At 32.7% G+C, this 24,272-nt stretch overlaps 2 protein-coding genes across 7 annotated transcripts; one reads left to right on the top strand and one right to left on the bottom strand.

Moving 5' to 3' along the window:
• Window positions 1-1,888: 1,888 nt before the first annotated feature.
• On the bottom strand, window positions 1,889-9,934 carry LOC111717756 (thioredoxin-related transmembrane protein 1). Its single transcript, XM_023493226.1, has 9 exons — window positions 9,740-9,934; window positions 9,391-9,484; window positions 8,764-8,831; window positions 8,027-8,200; window positions 7,655-7,740; window positions 6,471-6,525; window positions 5,287-5,344; window positions 3,830-4,039; window positions 1,889-2,771 (listed from the first exon to the last, which is right to left on the bottom strand). The coding sequence occupies exons 1-8, from the start codon at window positions 9,856-9,858 to the stop codon at window positions 3,830-3,832; spliced, it is 864 nt and encodes a 287-aa protein (XP_023348994.1). The 5' UTR covers window positions 9,859-9,934; the 3' UTR covers window positions 1,889-2,771.
• Window positions 9,935-10,266: 332 nt separating this feature from the next.
• LOC111717595 (zinc finger protein 461) lies at window positions 10,267-22,841 on the top strand. Of its 6 annotated transcripts, none has more exons than XM_023493113.1 (10): window positions 10,267-10,337; window positions 12,260-12,444; window positions 13,167-13,356; window positions 15,260-15,674; window positions 16,036-16,075; window positions 16,485-16,618; window positions 17,140-17,316; window positions 20,166-20,451; window positions 20,485-20,686; window positions 21,873-22,841. In XM_023493113.1, the coding sequence occupies exons 2-10, from the start codon at window positions 12,277-12,279 to the stop codon at window positions 21,914-21,916; spliced, it is 1,656 nt and encodes a 551-aa protein (XP_023348881.1). In that variant the 5' UTR covers window positions 10,267-10,337; window positions 12,260-12,276; the 3' UTR covers window positions 21,917-22,841. The 6 variants fall into 6 exon arrangements, with proteins under 6 accessions (XP_023348881.1, XP_023348875.1, XP_023348870.1 ...); XM_023493107.1 differs by having other exon boundaries at window positions 20,166-20,471; window positions 20,505-20,686; XM_023493102.1 differs by having other exon boundaries at window positions 20,166-20,532; window positions 20,566-20,686.
• The last annotated feature ends 1,431 nt before the right edge of the window (window positions 22,842-24,272 follow it).

The raw sequence follows: 24,272 nt of genomic DNA, 5'->3' as shown, positions 1-24,272 counted from the left end.
CTCACCCTCTAGATATTCCCGATACATACACACACAGTGCAATACTAAGGGTGGGGGTAAATGAAACCTTAAAATAGACAGGATGAGATGTCAAGGAATTATCATGTGCAAGTTTGTTGGTTTCATGATACAGGGATTCTCACGTTTTCAACTTTTTCAAAAACTATCGGTGTTAACGACACTAGATTAAACGAAAGACGAAACAGTCGTTTTTAAAAAGATAGTTTTTTAAATTTAAGAACTAAAAAATTGTCGCGTTTTTTCAAAAGTTCAAAACGAATGGTTCGTTTGTTTTGGCCCATCTTTTTTTCAAAAAACGATAGGATCGTTTTTAAAAACGATGAACAACCCTTTACACAAACTGCATGATGGGATACGACTAAAATATCGTCTTTGATGTTTGAATGATATTTTAGTATTTACTAGTGAACCTTACTCGACAAGTAGGACTGTGAAACAAAAATCAATATTACCCCTTTTCCAGGCAATTTGTGCTTGCAATACAATTGGAGCTCACTTCAGTATGCCGAGTCCATTAGCGCCAGATCCAATCAAGGTTCAGTCATATGTGTGTTGTCTATTCTTAACCAATAGAAATATTATGGCGGTAACATCTATTTTTCTATCTATCTAATTAACCAATTAGAGTTATGAATCCTTCAACGGCGCTATCAGTGAATGGAAATATTTACTTCTACTGAAACTATAGTGCACAGATATGAAGATTTATGTTCTTATCTAATTATTTTATAAAACTAAATTGTCTAGCATATGATATACTACTTTAATAGGTGTTACACGAGTTACATGAGGGAGGGAACCCCCGGACGCCATTATAGCCTTCGCCATGCAGACACGAGCCTCCCATATTTGCTAGGCGGACCGAGCCTCCGGTATACAGCACAGCTTCCTTTTAATTCTTGGTTTTAATATGCAATACAGATTTTTTTCAACATTTTGGCACAACAATTTTAATTAAGATTAATGTTGTTTATTGATTGTTATGATTTGTATCGTATATTGACTTATAAAGTGGTTTAGAAGATTTCTGTTTTACAATAAAACATTTTTTACTCAGTAAGGAGGCTTTTTGGAACTTCATTTCTGAATTGAACCTAAGTTTATTTTGTTGTAATCTTTGACCTTTTTTTAGATTCAGATTATTTGTCAATGTCAAATTTTTTATTATCTTTATCTAATAAAAATTTCATAAAAAGGTATCGCTTAAATCTAAGATTAAAAGATCAAATCACTTTCATAATGTTTTCTCTCAATGTTTTCCTCTTCACGTTAAAAAACGTTGCAGTTTTATAAACCACTTTCCTAGTTATAATTAGTCACTATCTTATTGATTAATACTTCTGGTCTTTGATAAACTTTTTATGCCACTTTGTCGAGAAAAAAAATCTTTACTAGTTTACTGTATAACGGAGACTCTAACTGGATGGCGGAAGCTAAGTCTGCCTAGCAAATCTGGGAGGCTCATATCTGCATAGCAGAGGCTCATGACGTCCGGGGGTTCCCTCCCTCGTTACATCGTCTGTACGCAACATCCCCCTACTGAACTTCTGACCTACTACAATATCGGACCTACAGCAGCTGTTTATTTTTAAATTATTTGAGGGTTAGGTTAGGTTATGTCTATTTCTGGGCAGAGCGCCACGGCTAGGACAGGCTAGGGCCCGGGCGCTGCGGCTGCAAGTCCATCTAGCAGATGTAAAACAACGTGCTAGTAAGTCGGATGTGTAGTATTGCGGATTTGGCGTAGGTCAGAAGTGGTGTATAGCGGATTTGCGTAGGTCGAAAGATACACCATTATTTTAATAAGATGCAAAGAACACAGATAACACAAAAACAATTTAATGTCTTACATGTTAATTTATAATAAAACTTTTTAAATTATACTTTATTAAGACATAATAAATCACTGTGAAAATCATTATTAATTACAATTAATCATGAGAGAAATTGTTCACAATCATTGTTTCACTGGTTAATTGGTTAAACATACCAAGTAGCAAAATAAATCAAATGTGTAGCGATTTAATTAAAAGCAATGAGCAATCAGCAAAAAGATCCTTCAGAATTTATTTTAAGGTTAAGTTTACGACTTTCTTGGGAGGACAGGTTTAAAAAGGCGAGAAAACAAATAATTTTGAAACGAAATTTTGATTTTCATTTATGCCCTACGCAGATTACATGATAAGGTTCATGATGCTAAAATGTTGCAGGGAATATAAACGTAATTTGTTTATTGACCCCTGAATGTACCCTTCAAACACTTCACTCAGCAACAAAGTTTAGAAGATATTGCATAGAGAAGTTTTTAGTTCTGACAATTTCTTTCTTAATCTCTGCTGCATAATTTACAACCCCAAATTGAAAATCATCAATTTTACAAATAGAAAAACAACATTTTTGTTCAAGATATAAGTTTGAAGGGAACAGTTGTGAATCAGTCATGCTCAATTTAAAAAGGGTCATTTAATATTATTTATAATTAAGTTGACTTTCACTTAATTTTTCCTTGAAGGGTAGTTTCCTCTGATAGCACTAAATTGCGGAGAGCTGAGGACATATATCTGAATTGTGTTAGAATCTAACTAACTGAGCCCAAAACATATTTGTTTATCTGACGAATCCAAAATGTTTCTGAACTATATATTATATATATTTAACTAGAGCAAGGATTAGAATCTGAACTCCGGAAATCTTTGATAGAGTTCAAATGTCGTCTTGACTCTGAAAGCTGATCCAGAATGTTTTCAAATCTAAAAATGAAATCTTAAAAAAGTGATTGAAATTTTATTTATCATGAAATTTCAAGTAACCCTCCATGCAAAGATGGCATTGCCCATCCTGCAAGAGTAGTGCAAACCCCGGAAATCAGCACTATTTTTATAAAAGACGACATTTATTTTGGTGGTTAGTCACTTGAACTAACGTCATCGGAACTATTGATATTTTCACTTTTGTTTATATTGACATGTTTTGATTGAGTTTTGCCGTTAAGTTTATAATGTTTTACTAATTGCATTTAAATTTGTTATGTCATGATTTTATGCAAATAAATTGTAATCCAAATCATCTCCTTAATACTGTTTCTAGCCCTTGTGATGTAATCTTTATTCTAATTACTACATTTGGAAACAAACATGTTAGAAGCATTAACAAATGTCGAAATATTCAATAGCTCAAACAACAGTAGGTCGGAAATTTTAGCATCTTGATATAAAAGTTCTAGCATTATTGATTAAATGTCGTCATGCTCATACCAGTGCCTATTAGGGTTTGCAAAATTCTTGCATGGTGTGCCCAATTTATAACGGTACCCTTAAAACCTTAATCTAATAAAAAATGTGGTAGTAAGATACCGTCGTTTATCTGACTTAAAGTGTTTATTTATGGAGTTTCTTCATTGCTTCTTCTAAACAAGATATTCGCAAGTCACTTTCACAGAGAAAATACAATTGAAAATTAACAGTTTAAAGGAACAAAACATTGATATCTAATTCATACTTGATCAGACGAAGCTTACAAAGGTTCCGTTGTAAATCGGCAAAGCCATCTTTGCATGGTGGGTCACTTGAAATTACGCTTACAGTCCCTTTAAGGTATATTAGTTTTTTTTTCTTTTCTCATGAACTTTTAGGGATGCAATTTCACTAACTTTGCATCCGACCAATATATGTTAAAATGGTTTACACCCCTGTTCCTCTGGTAAGGGCATTTAAAATTTAAATAGTATTTCTGTTGAGATTTAAGAAAAATTATGAGTTATGTATATTTTTTCTCATCTTAATTGTTTAAAGAGTTGAATTGAAATTACCTAGTCAGCCTTCCTTGGTTTTCTTCTCCTAGACTTGACTTCAGGTTCACGAAAATTCCCCTCCCCTTTATCCTCCTCCTCCCCCGGGGATCCGTCCTCGGCCTGGGATCCGTCCTCGTCCTGGGTTCCGTCCTCGTCTTGGCTCCCTTCATCCTGACTCCGGTCATCTTGACTCAGATCCTCATCAGATTCATCAGGAATATCGTCTTCCTAAATTCAAGAGTTTCAGTAAAATATCAAGAGGGGGATATTTTCTAATCGCACAGGAAGTCAGAATTTTTGCGCTGAAAATCTCGGGATGAAGCATTAATCATCTTCTTATGCAGATCTATAGATTAATCTAATTCCTCTTAATAATGTACATATTCTGCAGAGATCATTATTTTAGTTGAGAGATCAAGCATTAGTCCCCTTCTTATGCAGATCTATAGATTAATCTAATTCCTTTTAATGATGTACATATTCTGCAGAGATCATTATTTTAGTTAAGAGATCAAGCATTAGTCCCCTTCTTATGCAGATCTATAGAATAATCTAACTCCTCTTAATAATGTACATATTCTGCAGAGATCATTATTTCAGTTGAGAGATCAAGCATTAATCCTCTTCTTATGCAGATCTATAGATTAATATAATTCCTTTTAATAATGTACATATTCTGCAGAGATCATTATTTCAGTTGAGAGATCAAGCATTAATCCTCTTCTTATGCAGATCTATAGATTAATCAAATTCCTTTTAATAATGTACATATTCTGCAGAGATCATTACTTTAGTTGAGAGATCAAGCATGGTAGTTGTGTAAATTAGTTGTTAAAAAAAAGGTTAGAAAAGCAATTTTTCAACTTCTATTGCTGGTTTTAGTGCATTTTGTTATTATTTAAATCTTTGTAGAGATTAACAATATCCAGGGGGTATTTTTTGGAACCAAACAAGACAAAAGATACTTTATTTAACAACTCCTCGAAAATTAAAAACTAGATACTTGTGCATATTTATGAGTGTTTTTGTTAAGGATTGTAATGGCTTTTTAAGCCTAACCTCGATTTCTTTGGGTCACCAGAGCCGAAAACTTTAGAATGAAATATCCTAAATCCCAATTACTTAATCTAAGTATCCAATGGACACACTTTTGATTTTCTTCTTAAATCGTTCTTTCTTGGATATAGTATGGAAAAATCAAAAACCAGTTTTTTGAAATCTAGAGAGTCCCTCCCGATTCTGTATATTAATTTTAAATGGCGCGCAAAATTTCAAATTTATCGGCTTCATATACACCACTCTGATTGGTTGAATTTTATACACTTTTCAGGATACTAGTACAAGATTAGGTTAGTCTCGATATTAAGAAAAAGGGAGGATCAAGCATTACTCTCGATATCCATCATTCTAAAGTTTTCAGCTCAGGACCCTTTTAAGGATAAAAATTAATTCAATATTGACAATAAATATTTGACCTCAACATCTGAATCCTTCTTATCTTCTCTTCTACTGGTTTGTGGCACAGGCTCCCTTCTAGAAATAAAAATAACTTAACATTTCTGTACACTGTACACTGTACACTGTAAACTGTAAACTGTACACTGTAAACTGTACACTGTAAACTGTACACTGTACACTGTACACTGTACACTGTACACTGTACACTGTACACTGTACACTGTACACTGTACACTGTACACTGTTCACTGTACACTGTACACTGTACACTTTTATGAAAAGGTTTTGCCTTAAAAGGGCTGTAAGCGTAATTTATAAGTGACCCTCTATGCAAAGAGGGCAATGTTCGATTTACAACGGTACCCTTTTTGTCGTTCACTGTACATCAAGTAAAGATCTAGGTCTTTGTTTAAATATCTTGAAATCCACTTAATTTCCTTATAAAACGCGGTATACGCTGTGTTCACATTGACCTCAACACTGCTCATGCGCTACTTGTGTAACTTGACATTGATGAATAATTTCCAAAAATATCTATTTTCTAGAAAGTGGATATTAATATTTTAAAACTTAACTTAAAACTTAACAGGTTGCAAACAAAGTGTTCAACGATTAGACTCGTTTTAAGGAGAATAAATCCCACAACACTGTCAGTCGAAGGTATTGAGGGTATTGTTGTAAATCGTGCATTGCCATCTTTCCATGGAGGGTCATAGGAAACTACGCTTACAGTCCCTTTTATACTCAAAATTATTCATCAAAACCCTCTTGTTTAAAGAAAGTTTTTAAAAAATCTTAAATTCGACAAATATAAAATATGAAAATAGAGAAAATAAAATCGATGTCTAAATATACTCGGGTTAATTGGATGCTTTTCTTTTTCTAACTTTTTAATCAGAAAATAAATTGGCCGCTTAACGGACATTTTATTGACTGCAATGATGTCAGTATTGACTGGTGCAATTTTTACTAAAACTTCATTTTACCCTATTGTTGGATACACGCAGAAGAAAAATCAAAAAATTTACAACAAAAAGCGCAACAAGTTTAAGTAAATTCCCATATTTAACTCTGCGTTACCGATTTTAATAAATTAGAATACTGTGCAATTATAGTTTAGTAAACACAGAAAATAATCCTTTTAAACAACCTACAATCCGTGAAAATGAGAATTGCAGAAAAATAGTTTGAATTGCAGTACCTGGGGGGATAGATACAGTCTATACAGCAGACAAGCATCAGCCCAAGAATTCCACCTGAAATATTAGTTTTAAACCAGTGCTTAGGATCCGAATCCTGAACCATTGGATCCGAAAGATTTTGGCTTCCTGGATCCGGATCCGGATCACAAAAATATGCGGATCCACGGATCTGGATCCAAGGGGCAAAATTACAACAAAAAACGGAAAACAAATATTCTTTTACTATCAAAACCCAAATCTGAACTGTTGTAAAAAGATAGATTTTAAAAATGTTCTGATCTCTGAATGGTTCATCAAGTTTTAGCATAAAAATAAGCGAAAAAAATATGAAAAAGATATTGACAATTGTTAAAAAAAAAGTCAGTAATTCTTAAAGAAATATTCATGAAATGGATCCGGGTCAATTTTTTCCCAAAAAAAGAACGCTGTTCTTAAGTTAAAGATTTTTCTAACAAATATTGCCAAAAATTAAGAAAAAAATTAAGAACATTTTCCAAAATAAAGATTTTTAAGAATATCTTTGTGATACCGTGAAAAATTAAAGATTTTTAAGAACATTTTTTTAAATCCCACAAAATTTTAAGTTAAAAGATCTAAACCATATTAAAAGCTTAAGAACATTAAGAACGAATTGCTGTTTTTAAGCCAAATCTTAAATTTAAGAAAAGAGGATAACTGTGTTTTCAACAGTGCTTAGGATCCATTTAATTTTGATGCGGATCCTGGATCCGCACAGGAAAAAATGGATCCGGAGATCCGGATCCAGGTCAATTCTTAAAGATTTACTGAATTTTTTTAACAGAAAATAATTTTCAAATTTTTTGTTTTATATTTTTTCGCTTATTTTTATCCTAAAACTTGATGAACCATTCAGAAATGAGGAAATTTTTATAATCTCTCTTTTTTCAAAAGTTTCGATTGGATTTTAGGAGTAAAAAAGTTTTTTTTTTGTAGTTTTAGGTTGATATTTTACCGGATTTCCAACGGATCCGGATCCTAAGCACTGGTTTTCAGTGTGGATCCAGGATCTTAATCCGGATCCGCATCAAATACAGTATAATATAATTTTCCTTAAATAATTATTCCCCCTTGTCCCCCTTTGAATATAAAATTCCCCCCCCCCCAGAAGTTTATGGGTAGAAAGTATGAAAAAGGATGAAGAAAATTTGTTTAGAATATTTACCTAGCAAAATAGTTGCTACTGCGAAGGCCACATATGAAGCCCATGAGGGCATTTGATAATCTTCTGTGAGTGTTGTGTGAACATTTCTGAATAAAAATGTTTTATAGTTTTATAGTTTTATAGTACTCGAATATCATGTTTTCTTTTCCAACTTTTGGGAAAACTGGTGTAAACTTGTAGAATGTTGACCTAATGTATTAAACCGCCTTTTGACTAACATTACTGATCCATGATTGCCAACTAATCCCTTGTAACAATTGAGAAAATAATAACATTGTGAAATTTGAATTAACCACGGATTTCTCTATGCCAATTTTGCGTACAAAAAAATCCAAACCCTGTAAAGAAGTTAAAAATATTTTAAAAAAAGACCTGAGCAGCATGGATAGTTTGAAGAAGTGTGAGACCAAAGACATCTGGAGGGAGTCTGGGGACTTCCAATCAGAGACTGCCTCTACACTCGTCCACTTCTTCTCTTCGACATAGGTGATGAAGGAGTCCTTGTCCCTGGCACCACGGTACTGACGGAACACGCCGTCCTTGACGCTAAATACAGAAAAATAAATATCCGCGAAAATCAATAAATATTTGCAAGCATTTATCATTCGATCCAATTATCTAACTCAATCAACTAATAAATCAGGTGTTTTAGGGGAAAATAGATTTTGGGGGAAATCCTTATCCCTGAAATTTCAGTTATCACCCCCCCCCCCCAATCCCCCAAATAAAACGAAGAATATTGAATTGAATTTCCTCACAAGTCCAGATTCAATGTTAAAAAGCTGCCAAACAAACAATTAAATAATCAAATCAATTTTAAATGTCTTCTTCCATAGTTAGGTAAGTTGTTTGATATGTACTAAAGAGAATGATAAAAAATATTGTATGACAATCATATTAGAGTAAAATTGATAAAACGAAGAATATTGAATTGAATTTCCTCACAAGTCCAGATTCAATGTTAAAAAGCTGCCAAACAAACAATTAAATAATCAAATCAATTTTTAAAAAAATAATTCAAGAAATGTAATGATCAATAACAACTAGCAAGGATATGATCATTTCAATCAATGAAAAAATATAAAACGATAAACATTTTTTCTTCTTACTGGAATATAGTTGGTAAAGCTGTCACCATAAACCTCCCGGACAGTCCAGGACTTTCTGTTACATCAACCTATAATAATTAATTTTTTTGACGGCGTATAACTGGTTATATAATTTAAAAAAATTAGTTTTGCTTTAACAAATAGTCAAAGCTAAAAGAAACAATGATTTTCTCCAGCGCTTAAGATCCGGATCCGCAACATTTTAGCTTCCTGGATCTACCCGGATCCGGATCCGCAACATTTTAGCTTCCTGGATCTGGATCTGCATATCCAGTATCCACGGATCCGGATCCAAGGGGAAAAATAGCAATCAAAACCTGCTTAAAACGTTTTGCTCTCAAATACAAACATCACAACTGTTACCGAGAGATTATCAAAAACTTTCTTATCCTTAAATGGTTCATTAAGATTAAGAACAGAAGTAAGCAAAAAGGGAGTTTGACAATTTGATTTCAGTTTTTAGTCACTTATTTATTTTTCCACACAAAGTCTTTCGTCGCAGTTAAAGTTTTAAATACCTTTATACTATTTTCAAGCATTGAATGGTCTGAACATTCATACATTTTTCGTTACTTCTAAATTGGACCCAAACAAATATTTTAAAATTTAAATGAGATAAAGCCTAACCTGAGCAATTCCAATTCCCAGATCGTCTGCCCATCCACTGAACTCATCCCAGCTCGGCTGCAGGGCTCGGCAGGCAGGGCACCAAGGGGCGAAACTAAAAATATCAAATAAAATAGGATCATTCAAAATATGAAATAAGAGAAATTTTAAAACAAAGCTCTGATAAAGATTAATTTCAGAACAAATTTAGAGCTTAAAATAATGGGGGGGGGTCCAAAATTCGTTCTCTAGGAAGGACCCAGGCTGTAGGTATAATTGGAGGGTTGTAGGAAAGCAAAGTATTGAAATTATCAGGGGTTAAATTCTACTGAAATTTTAAAATACGCTAATATACTTAAAAATTACTTACAATTCCACCATCCATTCTCCTTGAAGCACATCTCTCCAATTATCCTCTGTTATCTTCTGTAGTTTACCCTCTGCAATGCTGAGAAGGAGAAACAACGATAAAGTCAGTTTGATCTTCATTTCTACCGTTGTGGATTTCGACACATCTGACGGATTTTCCTAAATAATGAATACTAACTGTTCCTGGTCTTCTATTGGTAGATTTCTCGGCAGGTCTATATCTCGGGCATTCATTGGCTGAAACAATTTTAAAAACCGGTTGGAAATTCAGCAGTGCGAACTGGGGGCAAATCTTGAAACAAAGATAATAAATGTCGTCTGTTTACAAGTAAATTCGAAAATAAAATAATATTCATATTAATCAATAATTTCTCATATTTACTTTACAAACTCAATAAAATTAGTTGATTAAACTTAAAAACATATCATTAATGTCATTTCATGTTAAAGGCAAAATATTGTTCTGCGATAAACCAATTTTTCGAAGTTTGCTCTCAATGCAAAATTTTCGCAATTGCTCTGAATGCCGCGAACTCTGTAGAAAGCTTGTGTGCAAAACACAGATGTGCAGACCGCAGTCTTTGTTCTAAAATTGTAAGGTGAAAACAATATTATACATATGGAAGAACAGGAAGGATGGGAATTGGATGTACAATTATGTTGACTAAAAAGGATGAGACTTCATGAGACGACTGTACGGAATTTATTGGTTTGTTTTCTTATGTTTATGATTTTTTGCAACTGTAAACTTGTTTTTTCTTTAATAAACCAAATTCCCTATTATATTCAAGGCATAAGACCCTACAAAACCTTGGAATTTTTTTCTATGAATTATGACAGTTGGTGAATACAGGGTGTCCCACGAAACATGACAGTATGAAGGACGACTTGAATGTCGTCTATATTTGTGATATAATTTGCTGCGTTTATTTGTAAACCTAATTTTAGAAGTAAATTTCTAGAGATAATAATCACAAAATTTCCCTTGTCCTGTCATTTCCAAAATGTGGTCTGCCTTTTTTGTGCTTTCAATATTGCCCGAGATATGAAGAATTTCGTTCAGATTTCGACAATTTTGCTTTTATTTAACAAAATTGAAATCTGAACCAAACTCTTTATATCTCCAGTAATATTGAAATCACAAAAAACGCAAACCACTTTTTGGAAATGCCAGGGCTAGGAGAATTATGTGATAATTGTTTCAAGAATCATACATGTTAAAGTAGATAGAAGAATAAATGTCACAAATAAATTCAAATACCAAAGACGACTTTCAAGTCGTCTTGCTATTGTCATGTTTCGTGGGACACCCTGTAGTTTAAAATGTCTTCTTCCATAGTTAGGTAAGTTGTTTGATATGTACTAAAGAGAATGATAAAAAATATTGTATGACAATCATATTAGAGTAAAATTGATTTCAAAGTAATTAAAAAAAAGTATATGAGGAAAAGCTGTTTTTTTTAACGAAATAACCTGCAAAAAGTCTTTAATATCCAATATAATATACAGGGTGTCCCAAAAAACATGGGAATTCAGTGACGAATTTGATATCGTCTTTTTAAAAAATTCTTTGATTTAGTATAGTGATACCAACTGAGAAAGCTTTAATCTGTAAGAGTTTCGTCTGCTATGTTTACATTTTGTTTGTTTATGTTTTGACTGCATACGGTTGTACTTAGTAAAACAAGAAAATTGCAGTATACAAACAGAGAAAACTTGTCCGTCTTCACTGTTCATCTTGCAGAGACATTAAAGACACATCTTTACAGTCTTCTACCCTTTTCATAAAATAAACTCTAGCATAGATAATAATATTATGCTTTTGAAATTAGGTATTACAATGCTAATTCATAGCAAAGACGATATACTATTCGTCACTGAATTCCCATGTTTTTTGGGACACCCTGTATGGAAGAAGAAATTCAAAACTATTCACGAACTGTCATGTTTCGTGGGACACCCTGTATTTAAAATGTTTCGGTTACGTACAGCTTACTCAATTACGACTCTTATACAGTCTCATCCTTTGTGGGTAACTCTATAGCTCATGAAATCATGATTATATCAATGATCAGAATTAAAGCATTATTTTAAATTAATGTTCATAAGAAGCTGACGCAGTTAGTCGAATATAAAGAAAGAGCTGTCAACGAGTTACTTTTATTATAGCAACAATTATTGCCATGGTAGAAAACGATAGGAAGGATAGAAAAGGATCGAAAGGATGGAAATGATAGAGGAATAGTAAGGATAGGTATAGGATAGGAAGGATAGAAAAGGATAGGAAGGATGGAAATGATAGGGGAATAGTAAGGATAGGGATAGGATAGGAAGGATAGGAAGGATAGAAAATGATAGAAAGGATGGAAATGATAGGGGGATAGTAAGGATAGGAAGGATAGGAATGATATAAAGGACAAGAACATAGATATTTGAGTAGGAAGGATAGGCAGAGGATAGAAAGAATATAGAAAGAAAAGAAATGTGAAATAACGAAAAAAAAAAAATTGTTTTTCTTTAGAAAAATGGTTTAAGGAAATGTCCCTGTATTCCGAACCTGATCATGTTCTCCAACTGATCACTGGTCTCCTGGACCAGCAGAAGGCTCAACAACATTGTGATGTTCTTCTCCAGCATGGGAGAACTGTCTACCCTGTTCATGCAGCTGTGTTTTATATCTTCTGTGGGGGACCATCTTCATGTCAGGTTCAAATAAATAAAATTTAGTTGTCATGGTTTATAATTTCTTCAAAATAAGAAAAATTTCCAAATTCTATATCTAAGTAGGACCCGTCCAACCAGAGGCGCAACTAGGACTTTTGCTAGGGGGGAATATATATTATTTTGTTAGGGTTTGGGGGGGGGGGTTTCCCCCCCTTTTTCGAAAATTTTTCAAAAACAAAAGTGCTTTTTTAAGGGTTTGAAGTCGAAAAAAGGAAATTTTAAGTTGTTGCATGCAGATTTGGCTGTTCCTCTCAGGTGCTAGGGGAGGGTGCGCGCCCGGTCCCCCCCTAGTTGCGCCTGTGCGTCCAACCAGGGATGAAATTATTTAAGTTGTTTTGACAGGAGTGTGATGAAATTTGTTTTTTTTTCATATCACATTCTATTTTTAAGTTTTAACAAAAAAAAATAACTTTTTACTTTTCTGTTATATTCAGTGCGAGCTCCAAAATAAAAGAAAACGGCATTTAAGCAATCTCAATGTGTATTTGATGTTGCTTTATATAAAATAAAGCCAATAGTTTTACAATTAGTTGGAACATCCAATTATAAAATCGACTGGATCTGTGTACAATGTGCAATTGCTGTATTTAATGTTTATTGAACTGTTTAAAATTTAACAGTCGTCTCCCTATCCTCAGTTTTATGGATTTCAAGCTGTAGTTTCTGTTTAACACTTATAATCATTATCTTTGTCATTTATTCAGAAGCTCCCAAGCTGTGAAACTATTGACCTGTCTGCATGTAAAAGTTTAGATAGCTCCTTGATAGACAATTTCATCCTCTACCTGTACACAGGGAACTTACACGTGGACCAGACCAACAAACAGGAACTGAACCAGCTGGCAGATTTTGTAGATTGTTCTGCACTAAAGCAGAAATTAAATCAACTGACAGGTAAAAAACATCTGGGGGAAAATTGGTCTTCTTTTATGTAAAAAAATGTATGTATTTGAGGTGGTGTTTAGTATTTGAGATACCAGTAATTAGGTATAAAGAAATAAACGATTATCAATCAATCGGTTCTCATAAAACTGTAGCATAAGAGGACGACGACTTTTAAGAAATTTAAAGTAAATTTAATGTTGTTTTGATGTTGCTAGATACAGTAATTTGAAAACAAACTTATATAAGGTAAAATAATTTGCTGTGTTTCATGTTATATTAAGGACTTCATATGATATATGTATATAAATCATTTGTATATTCAATCAAACAGTTTAAAATTGGGATCTTTGTGGAATTTGTGAAATTCCTAAGAAGGGACTGCAGCCTTGCAGGTTCATTTGGTATACCGTCCCGTTTTGCCTAGTATAATCTGTACATGTACTGTACAGCTTTTTCTACCTGGTTGGATGTTGGCCTGAGCCCGAAATTTAAAAAAGTGTCGTTGTTAGGGTCCTAACATTTTGTAGATTTTGATTCAAGACATTTGGAAAAAAATGGAGAATATGAAGAAACGAAATAAAAAAATATTTCAGAACAAAACTATTGATATCCACAAAACTGCCTAACCCCCATTCGTGAAACCCGGGTTTTAAAACTGGTTTTAATAACGATATCCTGTCTTAAGTTTTGGGCTCTGGGTTGTTGAAATTAACCGGATAAAATATAAAAATATTAAAAAAACGAAAAAATATTGTTAAATGCCACTCCTAAGCAATATATTGTTTATTACAATATTTATTTATATTCCCTCTTCAACTGACGTATCTCAGAAAAGTTTTTTTAATTATCCTACAAGTTCATGTAATAAAATATTCGGATCAAATTAAGTTTTAGAAAATAAATGATATTATTCTAGACTTGATATTCATGGTTTTACAAGAAAACTTATAAAAGCTGACTCAATATCGTTGTATTGTACCCTATCTTAGGGCCATTTCTAACATACTAGGCTGTTAGGGCAATTCGCACCCATCTTCTATTTCAATTGTGAACATGTTATGTTCTCATTGTAACATTATAAAACAAAGAAAAACAAATTTCGCGGATTTTATAAAAAAAAATTGCGGATTTTTAAGATTTTAAAATTTTTACAAAAATAAAAAACTTTTAAACACAATTTTTTTAATTTTTATCATTCATAAACCTTCCCTTGGGTCACGCGAGATCCCACAAAAAATTTGGGCCTGATCGGTTGAGCCGTATTGACGTTTATTGGATACGAAAAAAACAGACACCCAAACAGACAGACAATCCAAATCTATATATAGATGTTTGTCCATAATAATTATATGTTCCTCGAATAATCCTTCTGTGATTCTGAGAGTCAAATCTTTCAAGTTGTGCAATCTAACTGTGCAAAAAGAAAGGATGTTCGTGGGCATATTTTCCGAGAAAAAATTATTACATTTATTAAAAAAACGTTTAGCAGCTTTTTTAAAAAAAGAGTTAGAAAGACCATTATTCTTCACTAGAAATTCAAGGCGCTTCGCGCCCTTCTTTCTAGGCTTTTAGGGCGCTTCGCGCCCATCTTCTATTTAAATTGTGAACATGTTCTTTTTGTTTACATTTTAAAACAAAGAAGAAAAAAATTTTGCGGATTTTAAAAAACAAATTCGCGGATTTTCAAGAATTTTAATCTTTTTACAAAATTAAAAACCTTTCAACATTTTTAAAAAATTTTTATCATTCATAAACCTTCCCTGTGGTCACGTGATGTCCCACAAAAAATTTGGGCCCGATCGGTTCAGCCGTTTTGACGTTTATTGGATACAAACAGACAGACAAACAGACGGACAAGCCAAATTTATATATAGATTAAATCAACAAAACATATTAACAATCTTTATTTTAGAAAACCTAACAAGTAAACCTCTCAGGTTTGAGACTGAAACTTTAAGACTGAAAAAAATCCTGAATCTCTCAAGAATTAATGAAACTTCAAAAATGCTAGAATTACATCAAGAAAAATTAGAAACAAAAAACCTCAAGTCTGAATCTGAAATTACTGAAGAAATTCTAAAATTAGAAACTAGTCTAAATGAAGCTAAACATATACCATGTAAGACTGATTTTCAAGAACTGAAAGAAAAGACTGATTCATATAAACCTAAAAGACCATGTTCGAAACCTTGGAAAGCTGAGAAACCAGAAAATACAAAGAAAATAAAGAAAAATAAATGTCTGAGGGATTCAAATGAAGAAATTACTCCTCAACTTGAAAACGAGAACAAGAAGTTTGAGTGCAATTATTGTGGAAAAAAATTCAGGGATTTAATTAGTCATTTTAAAACATTTTTTGAAAATTCGTTCATTTGAATTGATATTTTAAAAATGAAAGATGAATTTTTGCTACACATGAAAGTCTAAAGTTGACCAAGTATATCATTGAACATATTGATGAAGTGCTCCAGATGTAAAAATATTCAAACTACTCGTAATATTCTATATAAAGTCACAGGATTGACCGTGCACTGTTTTTTAACATAGAATGTTACCCGCAAAGGATGTAACTTCAAACACGATTGTACGGAATTTATCTAAGGCAGAAGACCTTAGGTCGTCATTTAGGTCTTCTTCTTTCTGGGTACCCCTGTTTCAAGCAGTAAAATGACTTCTAATCTAACCTAGGTTCAAACATTGTCTAAGGAATCATGAATTCATTCATAAGGAAAAGTTCTATCAAAATATTGCATAAACCAAAAGATGATAAAAATATTTAGATAATTTTTAAGTCTCAAACATTTTTGCTTACTTTCAAATTCATTCAGTATAATATGATCAGAGAAGATTAGTCCAATAATGCAACATTTTTTCTTCAAAAACGTTGAAATTGAACAAATCTGTTGAAATTTTAATATAAATGGAAATTTTGCTGTAAATCTATGGCCGAAAAAACTATTTTATGGTCCTGGATCTAACCATTTTTAGATATTAGGCCATTGGTGCGATAAACCCATATATCGACATATTTGAATGAAGAAATATAATTTGTACTTGTAGTGTATAGATTGGTGCCCTGTTCACTGCAAAAACTATTCGTTTTTATAATTTTGATTGAATGGGATTGACATTGACAGACGGAAAAAAAGTTCTTGTGTGAAGAGTGCGGTTTCTCAACCCAACATTTTAACACGATGAAAACACACAGACAGGGGCATTCAGGAGAATACTTCCGGTGTACTTTGGACAAGTGTTCATTTAAGACATTCAGGTGGGGTTATAGGGTTATTCTTAGATATTTGTATAAGCACAACTAGAATCTTTGCTATTAAGTTCTCATATAGATGGTATTATTATGATGCAAGAAATCCTCGTAACGTTTTTAACAAATTTGCAGTCGTAAAGATCCTACAGAAAAAATTTTGCAAAGCTTAACTAAATTCAATCATTAATCTTTAAAATTTGATCTCTCATTTAACAATTAATTAATAGATTTATGTAATATATTGCGTTTCTTATAGTTTATCTTCATTCTTGCACGTGCACCTTACTTGCAGAATAATAGTTTGCAGTGCAGAAAAATTAAAGATTCCTAATTTAGTTCGAATAGACAAAATAGAGGAATTCAAGCGGGTTTCGATATAGAAAGATAAACGATTTAAAGGTCGTCTTTGATCTTGAATTTATTTGTTACATTCAGTCGTCAACTTACTTTAACATGTGTCAAGTATGATTAACAATAACCACAAAACGTCCAGGTCCAGTTGAGAACCTTCTTCTATCTTGTTTCAGACGGCAGAACTTGACAGAACATATGAAAACGCACAGCAATGCAACCATTCTATGTGATATTTGTGATACAAAGTTTGCACATCTGAAGAATCTGCGAAGACACATGAAGATGCATGACAAGTCGGGCACTCTAACCTGTCCATATTCTGACAAGGGATGCAGTTTCACATATTTAAGGTTTGCTGAGTTTGACATATTTATTTTAAAAGTTGCATTTCTCAATTTTTAAAATACCTTTTATTGGCATTGGCAAGTCTGACCTTTTACTTAAACCTCTCAAAATAAAAACAAGTTCCGATGTTACATAAATTCTGAAGAAAAAAATGTTAATTTGTAAGCACATGCCTGATGGGGTGAGTAGAAAATTGGAATGAAGTAAAAAAAAAGTGATAAAATACATGGTTATCCAAAAAGGATGAGACTTCAGAGACGATTGTACGGAATTTGTTTAGTCCGTTTTTTTTTATTCGGGGCTCCTTGCAGGCCAAAACTGGATTATGTCTGGGCTTAATCATTTAGTAAACCATCAGAATACTTTATTGAATGCATAAACTAAAAATCAAGCTTCTCTTTTACAAGTTTTTGATAATTTCACGTGTTCATCTTTTTTCTCCTGTCTCCGTCTGCATGTCTTCAGTTTCTCCATTTCTTGCTTCCCTTTGCCCGGCCATTTATGGAGCTGCTTTTGAAAGAATGTCTACGAGTCGCTCTCTTTGCGCCATTTTAAGACAGTGCACGATCACCCTTTCATTGAATTGTAATTGAAGCCTCAGCTCTGCACATTCTGTCCACTTGCATTTTCTACGTCACCACACTCCTAGAACTTTAAGTTAGTTTTTATTTGCTGCTAGGGAGCAATAGCTTTCCTGCTTTAAAACCGCACATTTTTACTTTCTTATAAAAGAAGGGTTGCCATTCCAAAGAAGGATAATCAAGTGACCCGTTCAGGGGTAATTTTGTTGTAGGATCCTCGAGCCTCATTTTACTGTTTTTGATAAGATTTTGAGAGTTTCGGGTCGTCTTTACAATGTCATCCTTTGTAGGTAACAATGCAGTTTTCTGAACATTATTTTAGAAAAAAAAATCCTTTGGTTTTAAATATTGTAATTTTAAAATGGAGTCACGTCAAACTAGAGTAAATCACCCGTAAGATGTTCATAAATGTTTTTGAATTTTTCTTATCATAAAGAGCTTTGAAAGAGACCAAAATGTTTGAATTTCTAATATGTAACCGAAAAAAAAATTAGCTTTTTTCCTACTTTTGCGTAAAATCAAAACTAGAAAAAGCACGAGATCGCAAAGTCGTGCCAGTGCAATGTTGCGTACATTTTTACCTTCTCATTGTGTCTATAGTTTGCAGATGCTGGCTAAACATTTTACCTGTAAATGTGTCTTGTGTAAAAACAACGCTCATCACGTTTTTTTCTCACCCTGTTTAAATGAATGAAAGTACTTTTAAGGTTCAGAGAGATTGATTTACATCTCTCAGAAGTGATTTTGGGAAACTATTCCTCAGGTTTTAAACAAAAAACATGTGGGAGAATAGACTCATATGTAAACAATTAGATTTAGTACTTTTGGTTTAAAGTACAACGATATTTTAACCAATATTTTGACGTTATTCATTCTGCATGTAAGTTAAAACGTTAATTTCGATGAAAACTATATTTTTGAATTCAGGGGAACCTTTTGACCTAAAAAATAATACTAGCTGAAAGGGGGAAAAATTTAATTTTTTTTAAATATCTAAATAATATATAACAAAAAATTTGAATAGAAAAAATCCGATTTTTTAAGCCTAAAACGCATGAGTTTCCACAAAAAAAATCAGCATATTCTGTTCAGCCATTTGGCCGGCTATGATGGGCAACATATATATAAATGTGTTGTTTTTTTACATTGATAAAAAACTAACATGAAAACTGCAGCTTCGCATATAGTTTTCTCTATATAAAAACCACTCAATACTGAATTTTTAAGCCCGGAGAAGAACTTCTTTTGAGTTCCACAATCAAAATTTGAAGCAAATCGGTACAAGGGTTCATAAGTTTTGATAGGACATTCACACAAATATACAGATAAACAGAGAACACTTTTGTCAAACTAGTTGGTATGCCGAGTCCATTAGCCTCTGATGATATTAGGGTTCAGTTATGTGTTTTTTGTCTATTCTGAACCAAAAGAAATGAATTGGCGGTAACATCTATCTTTAACTATCTATCTCATTATCCAATCAGAGTTATGAATCCTTCAATCGGCGCTGTCAGTCAATGGAAATATTTACTTCTACTGAAACTAGTGGGTGGTTGGTTAACATTTCTACAAGGGTATTAAACTGTTAACATTTCTACAAGGGTATTAAACTGTTAACATTTCTAATACGGTATTAAACTGTTAACATTTCTACAACGGTATTAAACTGTTAATATTTCTACAATGGTATTAAAAGTAAAGACGAAAATATTTTTAACAACAATTCTATTGACGTCATCCTATTAATATTATTTAGTGGATTTCCAGTTATAATTGTTCATGTGTACAATTATTAATATTATTTAGTGGATTTCCAGTTATAATTGTTCATGTGTACAATTATTAATATTATTTAGTGGATTTCCAGTTATAATTGTTCATGTGTACAATTATTAATATTATTTAGTGGATTTCCAGTTATAATTGTTCATGTGTACAATTATTAATATTATTTAGTGGATTTCCAGTTATAATTGTTCATGTGTACAATTATTAATATTATTTAGTGGATTTCCAGTTATAATTGTTCATGTGTACAATTATTAATATTATTTAGGACCGATTCTCCTAAATTTTAATTGGGGAACTCGGGAGAGCCACGGAACTGTTCTTAGCTTGGGTTTGAGAATGTAAGTTGAGTCGGTTGACTTTTAAATGAAAAAATAGCTATAATCGTTATTTAAGACCAAGCACAGGTAAACAGCGGGAGTATCTATGAATAATCAGGGCAATGCTGGGTTCCCAAGCTAGTGTTTAATATTTGAATATTTTAGAACTGACAAGCTGAAACTGCACTTGGGGAGAATACATAAAAAGCATATTTCTTCTTCTTCAGATAAACTAGTTATATCCTCAAATATACCAACCAAAAGTATTCACCTTCAATTAAAAACTCTGCCAAGCACAAGAGAGAAATCTCAACCCTCCGCTCAGGTCAGACCGAAGTTCCACTTTGAAACGGTCAACCAGAAGACAGAGATTAAACTTGACTCGGTCAGACCAAAGATTAACCTTGACTCGGTCAGACCGGAGATTAGCCTGGAATCATTGAGACCGGAGATTAACCTGGACCCCGTCAGATCAAAGTCGGAGATTAACCTGGACCCGGTCAGATCAAAGTCGGAGATTAACCTGGACCCGGTCAGATCAAAGTCGGAGATTAACCTGGACCTGGACAGACCGGAGATCAACCTGAATCCGACTAAGCGACACAAGGAGATAAATTTGAATTTTAAGATATCCGGAGATCATAATCTTGCAGGAGGAATCTGTATGGATACTCTTAAGTTTATAGGTTAGTACTTATTATTAAGTTACAGTATACAGTGGGACTTGCAAGTAATGATTTTCATTAATCTAATGAGCATGAAGCACACCAGTTGTACAGTAGGGTGTGCCAAAGAAATATAGAGTTTCTTAATCAAATTCTACTTATTTTATCATTATGTGTTGGGGTGCATAAAGTCATTTCAAAAAAAACATTTCAAAATCGAATAATATTTACCTGTTAAAAATTTGCACTTTAAAAAGTCGTATTTTTATGAGAAAACTACTTAATTTTCTTAGACGCGAAGCTTTAAAACTGTACTGGAAAGCAATAAACGACTCCAGGACCTTGTGTATTCGATTCTAGATTTAAAATCCCATCTATTTAGAACTACATAAAGTAAAAATCGACAATTCTAGAACTTTTTAAAATAATCCATTTTTAAAAAGTCGAATTTTGCTTTTAGTAAAGTTACAAAGCTTCGTGCCTAAAAAAATGTGTAGTTTACTCTGAAAATTACGACTTTTTAATGTGCAAATTTGAATAGGTAAATATTATTTTATTTTGAAATGTTTTTTTATATGAACTCTATTTGATCATACTAGCATACACATAATAATATAATGTGTAGAATTTGATTAAGAAACTTTTCATTTCTAGGACACACCCTACTGTACACTGTACACTGTACACCCTACTGTACACTGTACACTGTACACCCTACTATACACTGTACACTGTACACCCTACTATACACTGTACACTGTACACCCTACTATACACTGTACACTGTACACAGACTAATTCACTTTACTTAAGCATGTATGTGTAGTTTTGCATGCTAGTGGTAAAAATATTTGATTTATTACTTATTTTATTATTTCTTTAGTAGTATACTTTGATTTCTAAATGTTTTAATGTTACAATGTCGCAGATCTTTTATTTTAAAATATTCAAGTTACAAACTAAATTCACCATATTCTGTTAACCAAACCCAACCCCACAACAATTTTTGAAAGAACTAATAACTTTCATCATACTCTAATTTTATAATCCTTTGCAACCTGATCTTTCAAACTAGCGGCTCAAATAGTCAAAATTTAAACCCTCTTTCCCATTAATATTTATAGCTTTCAACTGTCACTCTGTAGGTCGTGATTTTTAAATAGCAATGTGGAGTTTGTTGCTAGAAATTTCTATTCTTATATTTTAGGTCCTCCTAATACTGAAGTTACTACATGTACTGCATACATTTAGAAGACAGCAACTACAAACTTTAAAAATGCAAAAAACAACTTTTCAACAATCAATCAATCAAATAGCAACAGCATGCTATTTATTCAAAACATGCTAAGATAAAATCAAAATAAACTATTCTTTTATGAAATTTAATGCTTTCCTAATAAAAGTTTATTCTAATAAAGCAAGGTTGGGAATCAAGTGCTGACTAAAGAGACGACTGTATGGAATCTCTGTTTGTTTTCTTCTATTCATGATTCCCTGCAACTGTAAGCTTGTTTCTTTCTTTTACAAATCATTAAATACGCCATTAAAAGATTAAAGAGGTATACAACTTAATTTAACTCTGAGCTTGCACTATTTTCAACAAGTTTTAGGTCGTCTTTACAGCACTGTACACATTCCAGTTAATTTCATGTACCGGGCCGGAACTAGCCAGAGCAAGCTGTACAGTACAAATACAGACAATATTAGGAAAAACGGTACAGTGCGTCTAATGAATGACTCCCTCCTACTGATATTAATGTGACATGTTTCATTCTTTGTGGCTAACCCTGTAGTAGTCATAACACTTAAGAATCACAAAATCACATTTCTTATTAAAATAAATAGCAAAGACGACACTGATTCTCGTTCAACACAGGGTCCAACACAAAGGATAAGACTGTAAAGACGACTTTAAAGTCAGATATACCGATTCTAAGGTTAAATGAAATCTTCCGCTTTGAATATAGTCTTTTGATTTGATGACAGGGAATCATGAATGCTAAGAAACATGAGAGTATAAAACCAGAGCCTGCGATTTAAAAACTTCGGCTCGAGCCATAACTCCATAAACCCCACTTTAAGACCCGATCTTCGACCTAACTCTGACGACAGCTTGTGTCACGTGATTGACTTAAGGAGTTAGGCCCAATGAAAATAAAACCTTGGTTGGGTTTAGTGGAGAATAAGGCTCAATGTTGAGTCTTGTTCTCAATGCGCCAATTCCTACCATAAAAATTCCGCCAAAAAGAATATTTAACCGGTTTATTGAACTCAACTCTGTGAAAAATAAGATGCAGCTTGAATCCGAAAGCTCAAGCCGCAAATAAGGCCCAATGACAGCTTATACCCGAGCCGTATTTTGTCGAATTTTTTAAATCGCTGTTTTACTCTGGTTTAAGCTTTTATTATATCTCTCAAGTCTCATCATTGTGTGAAACCCTGTATGAATCGTACAATATGTACTGTACAGTTTACACAAGGGCGCAGTTTATTTTTTAAAATAAATATTTTGTGATAGTTTTGCCGAAGAAAAATCTTGAAAAGGTTATGAAAAAAGTGTACGTTGGAATCTTAAAATCTTTTAATTATTGAAAACTCAAAATTTGTCATCAAAGATTTTTGTAAATCAAAATCTTTTTACAACATTTTTCTTCAAAGTGAAAATTTTCCAAGTTCAGTAAATTCTAAATTGAACGGATATGTATTAGAAAATTCCCCCTGTTCTTTTCAGTGAAAATGTTTAAATTTATTATTAATAAATATGTTTTATATTTTAAACGAAGTCCTTACGAATATCTCTGAAGGTATAAACCGTATTCTGCCATGATGGAAACTGTGAGCACTTAATCCCTTAAACTTTCTAGATCTTTCAAACGTTCCACCCACTTACATTTTTTTTGGCTAAATAGTAATACATTTTTATACTAAAATGTTTATTAATCTAGATATAACCGTCTACAACATTTACAATAATATTCACATTTATATATAATATATATATCTATAACATATGTAAATCAATACTTTATAACATTATAAAATAAATATTTATAATTAAACCATGATTAATCCTGAATAAAAATAAAAAGTTTTAAATTTGATTGAATAAGCTTAATAAAATAAGACGAACTAAGACCTTTCTGGAAACAAAATAGCCGCTTTTTTAAGATGCAAACGCACAACTGAGGCACTGAATGAGAAAAGCTTAGTCTCGAGTATAAATCCCTTAGTCTCATCCCTAACTCTTTACGAAAAAGTCGATATGATTTACTGGTTTAAAATCTGCTTCACAAACTAAGAAAAATTACTCAAGACTGAAGCCTTTGTTATTCTCAATAGTCTCAATAAGCGGCATCTTGTTTAAGGGACTTTAATCGTAATTTCAAGTGACCCTTCATGCAAAGATGGCAATGCCCCATTCACAACGGTACCCTTAAAGCTTTTGTCTGATTAAGTATGAAATAGATATCAATATTTTTTTTCTTAAAACTGTTCATTTTCATTTTGGGGCTCTCTGCAAAAGTGACAGGAGCAATTTCTTGCTTATAAGAAGCAGCAGAGAAATTAAACAGTCCTCCACACTTTAGATCAGATTAGGGTTTCAAGG

This window comes from Eurytemora carolleeae, unplaced genomic scaffold (assembly GCF_000591075.1).
Source record: "Eurytemora carolleeae unplaced genomic scaffold, Eaff_2.0 scaffold187, whole genome shotgun sequence".
Classification (NCBI taxonomy): Eukaryota; Metazoa; Arthropoda; class Copepoda; order Calanoida; family Temoridae; genus Eurytemora; species Eurytemora carolleeae.
Note: the sequence above shows the minus strand (reverse complement) of the source record. Positions and strands in the feature narration are given on the sequence as shown.